Here is a 13,713-nt window from a genome sequence, read left to right as displayed (position 1 = left end):
TCTACACTCTCATGTCGACAAAGCAGCTTGCTTTGGATGTAGTCTAGACGCGCTTTGTCGACAGTATCTGTTGATAAAGCCTGTCGACAAAAGCCTGTAGTCTAATGTACCCTTGGAGCGATAGGCTCTGGCAGGACGAGGTTAGAGCAGAATCAATCTATACCACTATTTCCCATGCAGCTATTTGTTTTCAGACACACCGTCAAAACAGTTCAAAATTCACATACCTGTGACTGCCTGGGGAGTATTAGTTTTTAAGCCAACTTTCTTGATTAGTTCATAGTCCTGCTTTTCCTCTTTGCATTTTTCTTCGCTTTTCTCTTTTCTCTCTTTTTCTTTGTGCTTTTTGGATTTTTTCTTGGTTTTCACATGCAGCGAGCTACAGTTGTGTTTGCTCGTGTGGGGACAGTCTGTTGACAAAGGATTAGCCAATCTGTCAGTTGCCTCTGGGTTCTCACAGTCTCTGCCATTGTGACTTAGGTCACTGCTGATATCGGAAAGAGGATCCTGAGGCCTCGGAAGCTCCAGAACGGGTAAGCGAGGGCTGGAGGTGACCGAATCGGCCACAGCCGACAGCACTGCAGGAGCGAGTGCATCTTTGCCATTCGAGGAGTTCAGTTTCCCATTGAAAGTGGGTTGAGTTCTATGGGCCAAGTGAGAGATCCTAGGCTTTTTGTTGGCTAGTGGATCAATGAATTCCAGAGGCTGGGATCGTTTCTGAGGACAAAGAAAAACATTCTTTTAAATACTAACAAGACAGTGATTTCAAATCAGTCAACTGCTTTAAAAAAATGCCGCTTCGCCACCAGGTGGCACTGCTGTCTCAATAAGCAAACAAAAGCCACTAGATCGGAAATTCAATAACATTTAAGAGTACTTTGACCAGCAGCCCAATACAGAAAAGACATTCAGTAAACATTCCCATTCTGTATATGGGGAAAAAAACCAGATGCAGTCATATTCTAACTTTCCATTCCACTAGTGCCTCAGGAGGATACCAAACAGTAGCTACGAAAGTTAAACAGTTTGAAAATCAGCAGGACCTGATAACTTGCATCCAAGAGTTTTCCAAGAGTTGGCTGAACCATTCCAGTTGATTTCCAAGTAGTACTGGAACCCTGGGGAAGTGCCAGAAAATAAGAAGAAAGCTAATGTCGTGCCAAAATTTAAAAAGGGGAAAGAGGATAATCCGGTGCACAATGTGGGAGGGGGGAGTCATCCTTTGTCAAGCTATGACTGAAAAACAAGATGGGATCAATGTGGATAATTGGCTGAGCATGAACTCCCAGGGAGATGCCATGTCCAAAAGGGCCAATGTGATCTTTTCTAGGAATCTTCAGTAGGAACCAAGAATTATTTTATGGACACTGGTGAATAAGAGCTGGCATACTGCGTTCAGTTCTGGTGCCCACAATTCAAGAAGGATGTGGATAAAGTAGAGGCAACTCAGAACAGCCATGAGAAGGATTACAGGGTTAGGATACATACAAGGAGCTCAACCTTAGCTGAACACAGAAGTTAAGAGAAGACTTGACTGTAGTCTAAGTCCCCACATGTGGAACAAACTTGAAATATTGGGCTCCTCAATGTACCAGAGACAAGTCGGTGACGCACTGGCTGGAAGATGAAGCTAGGCAAACAGACTGAAAAAATCAAACCTACATTAACCACAGGGACAAATTCACCCAGAGTTGTCATGAATTCTCCATCGCTGGCAATGTTTAAATTAAGATGGGATGTTTCTCCTAACAGATATGCTTTTGGAATTTTGGGGCAGATCTCTGGCCTGTGTTATTCAAGACGTCAGACTAGATGGTCACAATGGACCCTTCTAGCCTTAGAATCTATTAATCCAATGCAAACCCACCAAGATGTCACTCCAGAGACCCCAGGCAGGGTATAAACTTATGACAAACTGCCAGCCCTCCACCCAGTTGCTTGAATAGCAGAATTAGATAATTCTCTAAGGGTACATCTATACTGCACAGTTATTCCGAAATAGCACATCTACACTGCAGGGAAGCCTCAAAATTAGTCCGAGGCAGGCTTCCCTAATGTAGACATGCTATCTTGATTTAGAGCCCCAGGAGGAGTAACTTAGAACGGCCCTGATGTGGGGCTATTTCAAAATAGGAGAAATGGAGCATCCACACGCCTTATTTTGAAATAGCGATTTCGGACTAGGAGTTATTCTTCACAGAATGAGGTTTACAGAAGTTGGAATAAGCTGTTCATTATTTTGAACAACAGAATTGCTATGTAGACGCTTGCATAGTTATTCCGAAATAACTTGGCTGTGTAAACACACCCTTAGAGAGACACACAAAGACGACTGGGAGGGCCACATGGAACTAGAAGGCCATTGCCCAGAAAGGCTGTATGAGCCAGTGGATACCAAAAGCTGCAGGAGGTCAAGATCTAAGAAGGTATTATGGTAGCACTCAGCTCTTTTCCTCTCTTAAAGGAGCCCAACCCAGGTGCTGTCTTTCTGACTTTTTTGGTTCCAAATTTAACCCAGTAGTAGCAAAGCTAACCCCGGCAAGTGGTAACAGAAGAACAAAAGAGAGGTCTGCAATCTCACCTGCAGAGAGAACATTTAGAGTAAGTATTTGCTCAAGATACTTTTTTACAAAACCCCTAAGTAGGATAAATGGCAAAGGAGGAAGCATATTCGCTGGTTAGAGGTCCAGGGACTTCTGGATTCTACTCCAGACTGATACCGACTTACTCTGTGGCCTTTGGCTAGTCATTTAAACTCGGTGCCTTAGTTTCTTCCTCAGAGATAATACCTTTCCCTACCTCACAGCTATTCAAGGAAGGTGAAGTGGGCCCATGTCTAAATGCTTGTGAAGACTAGCTGCGTGGGCACACTAAGATGCTAGAGATGCTAAAGCTCACCATGTGTAGAGAGGCATGATCTTAACCACTGCAGACATACAGAAAACTCCTGGCAGGCTGGAAATGGAGAGAAGGGAAGAATTTTCCATTTGCCCTTTCAGACTTATTGGGATGGAGCTTTGAAGATAGTGCTTTGAAAAAAATGCTTCTCAGTGATAAATCCACTGCTGATGAATGAGGGCAAGCTAACTACATCTGCACGTTAAATCAAGGGGTTGTTAGGGGTTACAGATTAGTTTAGGAGGAGTTACACCGTGAAAGAACCTTTTTTCAGTCAACGTAAAAAAAGCTTAGCTTGAAGCCAGAAGCGATGGCTGCCAGCCCAAACCCGGTTTCAGAGGCGGCCAAATTACCTTGGATAGCCTTCATACCACAACGCATGTTTGTCTTGCTGCAAAAGGCTGCAGAGTACGAGGCAGGATTACTTAGCACCTACCAGAATACAGCAGATCATTATGATTGTGTTTCTTTGGGATATTTATTTCCCTTACTGTCTTGGACAGAATTGTTATTTGCAAGCAGAATTTGTGTTTCCTCAAAGCGCATTTGGAATCACAGTGCCTTTGGTGGAAGTCATCCAATTAGTTCTCTCCTCACAGTTAATTCCCCTCATTTGCCCACTCAAGACAAGACAAGCATGGTGACGGGAAATCCTGCTTTCCAGACTTGTTACAATCAGGAGGGATGTGGAGAGGAAATATGCACCCTGCCAAGAGTTTATGGGGCAACCACATCACTTCCTCAATGCTTCATGGTTGCTTTTTAAGACGGTTACCTCCTCTTTGCTACAGGATGCCGGGCTCTGAAGACAGAGAGCAGGCTGAAGACTACAAGTAGCCCCCAGTAAGTGTACACCACTCACTCTGGTGCCTGTGGATCCTTTAAGATGAAAATAAACCAAATCAAGAACTCAGGCCAATATTACTGCTAACAGCCCCATCACCTTGGGTTTCTTGGAGGCGACATACTAGATAAATGCTCATATTTTAGAAAAAGCTCCATTTGAAAATGAAATATACAGCAGGCACAGTGTAAGGCCCAGAGTGCTCTGAGGCAATCGCCACATGGGATGTTACCAAGCAACAAGCTGGTGTGTTGTAGTCACACCTTGACTTGCCACCCTGCATGTAGACAAGCCCTTAATTGTGCTTCGGAGCTGACTGGCTCTAAATTATTGGTAATGGGTAAAATTTTCCTAAGTGTTCAAGCCCCAGAGGAGCTTGAGAGAATTTCAATACTTTTGTCGTTGAGAGTAAAAATTTCCAAAGCATTTAAGAGGCTGGGCTCAGCAAGCTTGCAAACCACACATTCCCCTCCCAAGATGTTGTGCAATGATTCCTATGGAGCTCACAATAATGCTTTCCCTTTGTGCAAAGTTTTACAAGCGTTAATTTTCACCACCATTGTGCAGTGACTGGGTCTAGTCCTACAGATGGGCTGGCAGAGTCTGAACCGCTTCCTGAAGGCCCAACACTGAACCAGTCGTTGGGTTAGACCAGGGGTCTCCAAACTACGGCCCGCGGGCTGGATGCGGCCCGCGAGGCCCTCTCATCCGGCCCGTGGAGACCTTTTTGTCTACGGAAACAATTTTGGCATCCAGGAAACAATTTCACCATTCACACTAATACAGGTGTTCATGTGTAGTGTATCAATGTGTTATTAAATAATAACTGAATAAAATAATATTAAATAAATAATTAAAAACAACATCCATGTTTTGATTGTTTTTTATTTGGACCTCAAGTGTGTAGTCGGCCCCCGAACTGCTGTTTGATAGTTAATGCGGCCCTCGGGCTGAAAAGTTTGGAGACCCCTGGGTTAGACTGTGGTGGCTCCTGACTCTATGCGCTGTGCTAACCAGACACCAGCTTATCCCACAGACCAGCCTTGTCTGTTCACCCACCTACCTGAGGAGGGGAAGAGGAGTTCACATTGTCTTTTGGTGGACTCAAGGAAGGAGTGTCTCCCACAACATTATGGGGCTGACAGTGTTTCCTGAAAAACAGAATTGATGGTGGTTTAGGTCCTGTACTTGAGGGTCAAGTAGATCCAGTGGCATTGACGACTCCCCTCTAGCACGACAGGATCATCTGGAAGTTATTCAATAAACTTGCACCTGTTGTAAAGTTAATGTTTGATAACCCCATGCAATTGCCCTGGCGGTCTAGTGGCCAAAGCAGTTGCAAGTGCCAAGAGCCAGTTTAGTATTCCAACTCCCAAGAAATTTAGTAGCAGCAGTAACTAGTCTGGGAGAAAGCCCTCCTTACCGCAGGCAAAGCGGCTACACTGCCCTTAGAGAAAAGGCGACCCCCAGAAGATTCCAACCTCTTCAAAGAGAAGCTAAATTCAAGACCTACAAATCGTTGCCCACTCAATATTTTGGTGCCCTCAATATTTGAAAGGGGCCTCCCTCTTTCCCATCATTTGCATATGCATTAAGAGCAGAAGAACAGGCCTGTACAGTACTGCCCAAGGTTGTGTCAACAGAGAAGGGAGTTCCCTGCCTGATTTCCTGTGGAGGAGGTACAGGTGAAACCTCTCTACTCCGACACTCTCTGGTCTGCCAAGATCCAGGGTCTGTCATGATTTGTTAGCTGAATGTCCACTTCGAATGGGTGTGGCCAAGTTTCCTGCCGTCCCATACAGTTTGTTTACAGCCACCAACCCTGGCTCTCAGGGTTCTGTGCTGTAATTTAGCTCTAATTTACCCCTAAATAATATTTTCTCAGAGCCCAGTAAGCAGTGGAAGTGTTGGTAATGCTGCTAGACAATATTTACTTCCCATAGTCTTGCAAATTCTCTGGTTCATCACCAGGCAGGTCCTGAGGGTGAGGGACTAGACAGGTTCAATCTGTAGGTTATTTTCCATACACTTAACCCAGCGGCTTTTTTTCCTTGATGCCTAGACCTAAATAGAATAGAATGATTTTCTGCAGTAGCACTAACAATTATTCGTGACACGTCAGATAAAACATTAAAATAAAGCCAGACGACTGTCCTGGATGGCCACGGGGTAGTCTAGTCAGTGCTTAATGGCTGATGGATGCCTTTCAGTCATCAGAATTACCAACGACCACCCTACCTTCAGTGGATGCCTTATCCTGCCCACCTTCAGCCTGGCACCAGCTCCAGCCCTGGCAAGCTTGAGGTGGGTGCCCAACAGCTCCCAGGACTTGAACCTATCATCCCGGTCTCCAGAGACCGAAGCCTGGTAGTGAGTGCCCATCTCTTCCCCAGCCTGGCACAACTCAAACCCACCACCCAGGACTCCAGAGGCCAGTGCATTATCTGTGGCACCACTGGAGGACCCAGCTCACCACCCTTTCAACAGCAGATGTCTTACCCTGCCCACCTTCAGCAGCCCACTGAGTTTTCAATTGTTTCAGTCTTGTTGGGTAACGGTCCTCTTACAAAAAATTAAGCAAAGGGATCTTCTTACTGGGTCCCTGCTTTGAAAGTAAGTCCAGATGTTAAATGGAGTAAATATCCCCCCTTTAGGAAGGTCACAGGGTGGAACCACTGGGGTGCTGCCGAGGGGGAGAAGAGAGGCACCTCTGGCAAGAACCTCATGGTCTCTCTTATGCACCATGAACATTTAAGGCTCAGTAATAAAAATGCTTTCACCTCCCAGATTGCTCTACATGCTGCACTTACAGCGTTGTCTCAGATAAAAAGGCAACCTCTTCTATCAAAACAATATAGTTCATTCCGACTGCTAAATCCATTTGCCTTCTTTTAAGTCTCAATCTCATTTTTCTAAGCAGTTCCATAGCTCTGAGTTAGCGCCAGGGAGAACATTAACTTCGCTCTACTTTTCTAGCATGATCCAGAGAGTCCAAGTCTTCAACTGTTCAGGAAATACATTTCTACTGAATCAAGCTGCATCTGTAAAGAAGTTAACTCTGAAGAGGATATTTAACACACACGTTTTACTGTAGCAGTTCCGCAACCCATCTATCCACGTTAAGTATCCTGGAGTTCTACCGTAAAATGATTCAGTGCCTAGTTTTAAAGCTGAAGATTTTTTTAAAAGCTTTATTGATGTTTCCAATTGGGAAGATTATACTGAGGCATCTGCCAAATTTCAGATGAATGTTTGCTTTGCCTAACCTGAAGCTTTGATTACAATTCAGCAGCTCATTGCCATGTTTACAGCCACTGTCTCTTAAGAGAGTTAAACTAAATTAAGTGGCAATATAGGCCAAACAACCAGGCTCAACAGTAATGGATCATTTCAAGAAACATGCTCAAGTAGACACTTATTTGTACCCCTATGAAGAGGATTAATGGCAATGCAGAGAGAGCACATTGTTTTGACATTACTTTCTCTTGATTAGTCTCAAACTCCCAAACAAGTTAACAGAAGGCATTCCAGAATGCCTCTCTCTACCAAAATGAAAGGTTCAAAAGGGACAAACCGTGTATTTGATTCGGAGGGTTTAAGTTGCTAATGCTCAGGTCTGGTCTACAAGTAAGTTATGTTCACACAGTTATATGCGCAGGGGTTGAAGAATTTGAACCTAGCACAGTAGCTATGCCAGCCTAATCCAGTGTTGATGCAGTTTGGGAGCATTCTTCTGCCAACCTATGGACCACTGTTCGGGGAGGTAGCATTCCAGCAGTGACAGACAGGTGCTTTTCAATGGGGTATTCTGTGGCTATGCTACAGAGACAGGGTCTCCAAAGACTTTGCTACCACACTGTAGGAAAGCTGGAAAAAGGATGTGACAATGGAAAAAGCCCATCAACTCAATTTTATTTTTTTTTAAACTAGACTAAGATTTCTCTTGCTGGGTTATTGAAGCAATTCCTAACCCATCCCAAGTGTTTACTAGACAAAAAACAAGGTGCTAGAGTGCCATCAAAAGATATTTCAGAATTGGACAGAACTAAGCAACTGAGACTACCATGGCAAAACTATGCAAAACCCCGCATCTGGTGTCTGTGCCCTTTAAGAGTGTTTTGTTTGTTTGGTTTTTTTACACCAGCTTCAGCCCTACATGTTTTTTCCATTTTGCAGTCTCATTACCTGCATTGGCTGAGCAGGCCTTTGTTTGTACAGTTGAATACATCCTTTCCAGGGTCTATTTTTAGATCTCCGCATAACTGAATGCCACAATTCGAGAAAAAGCAGTCAACACTGCTCTGCTAGAAGGAATCAATTTTTTTTTTAAAAGCCATACAGATTGAGTGGATAGTTGTAATTTTCCATTTAACTATAATTCAGCACGAAAGATGTTTAAATTGGTTACGACACCCCAGTTTGAATTTTCCTCAGTATGCCAAAGAACATTTAGTGTTGCAGACTTTGTTGGTTTAAAGAGTCTCATCTTCAAGCCAACTGTGCTTTCAAACCATGGAAACTGTTCAAACGAAAAGCTATATTTTACATTAACCAAGATCACAACAGACATAAGTCTCAAAACAAGTCCAAAATCAAGTCACTGCCTGCGCAACAAAAAGTGCAGGACACCAGACGGGAGACTAAAATCTCTTAGAACAGAATCACCTAAAAGAAATCTGCAGAGATTACTTTAATGTATTGTAAGGGGTATAGCTGTAAAGTACTACTAGAATGACAGTATCTTATGGGACTACTTGCTGACTGAGAAAAACTTACAGTCCTAGGGACAAGCACCTGAGGAAGTAAACAGATCCTAGCTGTCTGCTAACTACCCTCCCCTCGCAACAAACAAGTTTCACCTTTCAGCCAGCAAAACAGAGAGAGGGTCCAATCCCACAGGCTTTCATGAGGCAAAACTCAAAGGCCTGAAAAAAATAGCTAGAAACACAAAAGCCACTCTATGAGGTGCTGCCAGCAAATGTACAAGGTAGGAGGCATCTGTCGAAGTGGGCTCCTACTGCCATACACAGAGCTACATAACTTTGTCTGCTATAGTCTCCATCCACATGGTGTTTAATGCGATGGATCCAGAGTCACAGTTAACTCTGGGTGACCCTAGTTTGCCTGATACAATCTGTAGCACAGCAAAGACACACACAGAGAGACTTGTGTTTGGACACAGTGCTTTAGTCTAGCACAATTTAGGTTGGAAACAACCAAATCCTATAAACACTGTGATAGCTCAAAAGGATTACAACAAAAGCTGCCTCATTAAAAGAGAGAGCCACTAACGAGAGGGGAGCATCCAGATGAGCAAGCAACACAGCAGCCAAGCGAGTGGCTAGGCAGAAAGGGGATGACGTTGTTGGAAAACCTGTCCTTGGGAGAAGGGACTAACAGAAGTCTGATAAGGTAACAGCAAATCACATGTAAGAGGAGCTAAATTAGATAGAGAAGCTGCTCCTCCCCCACAACTAAATTCTGTTCCAGAGTTCTAAACAATCATTAACTTTCCATCTAAGGAATGGCCTTTTCCTTCATCCCGTATTTTTGTGGCTTGCGGTTCTTACTTGCAGAATACAGGGCCATGCAACTTGTGAAACTCCTAATTTAAGAAAGGCCGCGTACAATTTTGAAGCCCTTGAGTATGTTCACTAGCCAAAATTTAGTAGCAGACTAAATGGACACTAGGGACCAGATCTTCTGCGTGACATAGTTCTGCTGACTTCACTGAGCTACCCTGATTTACGCCAGCTGATCTGACTCCCTTAGTATAGGCTCAAGTCAGTGGATTACTAAGAGATCCAGCTAGCAGATGACATCACAAAAAACGTGGAACATACCGAACAAGTATCCTCTTCAGTAACTGCTGATCACCTTCTGAATAGCCAGGCCAATCCTTCTGTACATCTTTGTACACGGAATCTTTCAGGGTATAAGTGCTGTCCTTGGCACTCAGATTTGCCACCTAAAATAGAAACAAAATTTGTGAAAATCCATTAGGGTTTGGCTTTCACGCTTTTTAGAACAAAATCTGGATGAAAAGCTGCAGCTGATTTAGTGAACCAGTGACAGTCACAGGTGTCAGCAAGCACCGGGATTAATATTGGTTTCCAAAATGCTTCATCCAGCTGTGCCTTCTGTTTTTCACACAGCGGAAGCATAGTATTACAATTTAGTATCTATTACTGTAGCACCTAGGAGCCCGAGCAAGTTTCGTTTATTAAGTACAGATCAAATTATACTGAGATAAAGTACAAAACAATTAAAAATACAACACATGGTCATTCAACACGGACAGTCGTCTGGGGCTGCTCCAACAGGAGCCAAGGGAAACATCTGGAACTAAACCCTGCTTGAACAGACAGACAATTTATCCAGGCTGTCCAACACCCAAGATGAAGCAGTATATCAACCGATATACAAAATTATGGTGACAGCTTTGTTCACAGCTGCCTGAAGACAAAAGTTTGCCACTGGTAGAGAGGAGTAGTGTTTAAAAAAAAAATGTAATTGTTTTCTTGGAGGAGCAGGAGAAAGAACACGTCAGAGTCCTCACAATGTGGTTTTATGGCATATACTTGTAGTTAAAATGATCTGCTTATTTTATGGGAAAAAAGTGGTCCTGCTGACAGTTATTATGAGGAGAGAAAGCAAAACCTAGCATCAATAACTTGTATTCCTCCAGAGCTCAACAAAATCATCTCTTCATCCAACAATCATATTCTGCAACTTCTACAGCACATGAGGTTGGAAAGCTTTTTGAAACTTGACGGATCCTACCACTAAGATTTCCTATAGACAGAGGCCATCCGAAGCCTAATAGGGAAACACTGCTGGAGCAAACAAACATGTCACCATGGAAGCAACTTAGGTTTCTCCTCTGGAATTGATCTTTCAACAGTCTGACACAAATTTAAAGTCAACTGCAATTACCTTTTCATCTGAAAAATGCAAGGTTCCTACCAATTTATTAGTAACCTCTACAGCCAAAGATCACACCTTTGTAAGTTCTCTGCATATCTGTAGGGCTTGTTAGAGGACAGCAAGGTACTTTCCAAAGCAAAGTTCCCTTGTGGGATGAAGTATTATGCTCACTTTTGCAGAAAGAGAAACTGAGGCACAGATGTTGCATACCTATGCAAGGTCATGTTTACAATAGGCAAAGTCAGGAAGTCAGTCTCAGATTTCATGGGTTCTTAGTTCCCTGCTCTAAAATAGGCTGCACTCCAGATCTGGATAGGTTTTCAGCTTATCAGTGGATATACTATTTATTGGTTTAAGATCAAACATGTTTTCTAGAACTTAGCCAGTCCAGTAGAAGCAGTTACATTTTAGGTTGTCTTTATGGATTGTAACTCATCTTGACAATACACTATAGGAAATGTGCCACAAGATTATCCTCGCAAAATGATGAGTTACTCCTCAAAAAAACAGAAAGTGAAGGAGCAAGAAAGAGAACAACTAACCGGAAACACTATGTCACAATCTCACGTCCTCTTGCTTTGTTACTACACAATATAGCTCAATATTTTTACACCACTGTTTATTTGCAAGCAAAAAGTGTAGTCAAGGACTGAACATGGTTTGTTTTGCAGATGAGAGATAAGACACGTAATTATCAGTTTACACGACAAATGTTTTTCCCTTTCAGTTCTGTCAATGTTCCAAAATCCTGAGCCAAGTAAAAGATGGCTTAAAATGTATGTTCTATTTAAGCCACATGGTAAATCCAATCTGAACAAAATAAGGGAAACAAAAAGCCAATTTCTGCTTCAGAAGCACTACAAAAATAATTCCCCTCCCTCCCCTTTGCACCAACCATGTACCAGATACTATGGCCAGATCTAAAGCCAATCTTCTGGGTCTAGTAAAGGCATGCAACTCTAGCTATGTAAATAACATAGCTGGAGACAACATATCTTAAGCTGAATGTGGGGCCAACTTCACAGTGGAAAGGAGATGGGAATGAACACTCCCACTGGCTTCCCTTACTCCTCACAACTGCAAAGAGCACCAGCGCTGACCTAGGCACCCTGAGCGTTTCATTTAGTGGGTCTTTAGTAGACCCACTAAATCAAATGACAAGATCGAGCTCCAGCATGTAGCAACAGGGCCTATGTAGACAGGCCCTGCTCAGGCTTTACAATCTATTCTGAAAAAGTTCCCAGGATTTCTTGTCTTTTTTAAGATTGCTTTCCACATCATCAAGTCCTGGGAACACTGCAGCTCCTAGGATTTGCATGCACCATCCCTCAATGGTAACTTTTGAGTAATTAGACTGTACATTTAACTCTAGCACAGATAAAAGAACAAAATGAAACTGACACCTAGACACATTTGAGCATGACGTTCACTCAGCCTGCTGTAGCTTATCTGTGTTTGCTTAGGGATGGGAGCACTGCTGCTGCTGAAGGGATACATTTACAAGCAATTGAAACAAAAAACAGGACTGTGTAGCACTTTAAAGACTAACAAGATGGTTTAATACAGTGGTCCCCAACGCGGTGGCGCCCGCCGGGGCATTTGTGTGCACCCGCCGACAACCTGGGCTGGCCCCGCCCGCGGCGCACAGGAGGTGCCGGCCCCGGGCGCAAGGCGCTCGGCCAGCCCCAGTCCCGGCCCTAGGGCACATGCCGGCACCGGGTGCAAGGGCATCCCAGTCCCCTGGCGTGCTCCCGGATGCGCGGCCCCGCCCCCGGGCGCCCAGCACATGAGTGGCCCCACCCCTGGGCGCCTGGGAGCCTCTAAAGGTTGGGGACCACTGGTTTAATAGGTGATGAGCTTTCGTGGGCCAGACCCACTTCCTCAGATCAAATAGTGGAAGAAAATTGTCACAACCATAGATACCAAAGGATACAATTAAAAAAAATGAACACATATGAAAAGGACAAATCACATTACAGAATTTCTACCACTATTTACAAGCAATAACATTCAGCCAAACCAGCACTATCCTCAACCTCATCATGCTGCTCGCCATTCCACACAGTAGCAACCTGCCAGGGGTGTGAGACTTAGTAGAAGATTTCAGCAGACTGTTTACTGAAGTCAAACAGCAGTAAGACACCGATTAAAAAGCACTCAGCATGGCAGCCAACACTGCAGTAGGTCTAGTGGATTAAAATCCAGATTGAGGACCAGTAATGTCAATGTTAAACCCTAAGTTAGCTAATAACTGGCTGTATGCCTTGGGGCAATCCACTTCACCTCTTTGCCTCTCACTCACCAGCCAGATAGGGGTTAATAATTCTAATACCTAAGAGACAGGGATGTTGTGAGGTTTAATTAAGGTTGATAATGCGTGCTGAAAGTGTACATACTATAAAAGCAATGAAGAGAATTACAAATGGCACAAAATCAGCCGGCACAAAATATCAGAGTATTAAGGCTGGTATTGGCTGAACTGGTGCAGCTAGAATATGAGAAACATGACTAGCAAGAAGTGGCATTATCTTTAAACAACTGAGTTTCTTTAGCAGTAAAGGCATGACTTAGAGAAGCTGAGGGACACAGAGCAGGGAATATATGTTTTTCTTTTCAAGGCAAATACTACGTATGTCAATATATAGACATGTTATTGTTTTACATGTTGTGAACAGCCATGACCCCTAGGTACAGTAAAACTCCAATAGTCCGCCATCCAATTGTACGGCACTCCCGATAGTCCGGCATCAAAATGGCAAGAGCCTAGTGAGCGAGCTTTGGCAAAAACAAGTCACAACGCAGCAGCAGAATCAAGCAAAACGGGTAAAAAAGGGTTAAAAAATAAAACATTACAGTATACTGTATCCAGTATGTACAATAAAAAGGGTTAAAACACTTTACATACAGTATATACTGGATACAGAGAGAGAGAGTGGGTGTAGACAGACAGACAGTCCGGCATATTTGATAATCCAGCACCACCTAGGTCCCAAAGGTTCCGGATTATCACAAGTCTACTGTACCATAGTTCAGATCTAGTCAAA

General features: G+C 43.5%; 1 protein-coding gene across 2 annotated transcripts in view; it reads right to left on the bottom strand.

Annotated features, from left to right (window-relative positions):
• Positions 1–13,713, bottom strand: part of ELL (elongation factor for RNA polymerase II) — a 95,014-nt gene that overhangs the window by 17,814 nt on the left and 63,487 nt on the right. For both annotated transcript variants that reach the window (XM_075902904.1, XM_075902903.1), the window contains exons 6-8: positions 9,586–9,710; positions 4,806–4,893; positions 228–717 (exon numbers count right to left, since the gene is read on the bottom strand). In XM_075902904.1, coding sequence (XP_075759019.1) covers positions 228–717; positions 4,806–4,893; positions 9,586–9,710 — 703 coding nt within the window. The remainder of the gene's footprint in view (positions 1–227; positions 718–4,805; positions 4,894–9,585; positions 9,711–13,713) is intronic.

The sequence above is a fragment of the Pelodiscus sinensis genome, chromosome 19 (assembly GCF_049634645.1).
Source record: "Pelodiscus sinensis isolate JC-2024 chromosome 19, ASM4963464v1, whole genome shotgun sequence".
Lineage (NCBI taxonomy): Eukaryota > Metazoa > Chordata > Testudines > Trionychidae > Pelodiscus > Pelodiscus sinensis.
Note: the sequence above shows the minus strand (reverse complement) of the source record. Positions and strands in the feature narration are given on the sequence as shown.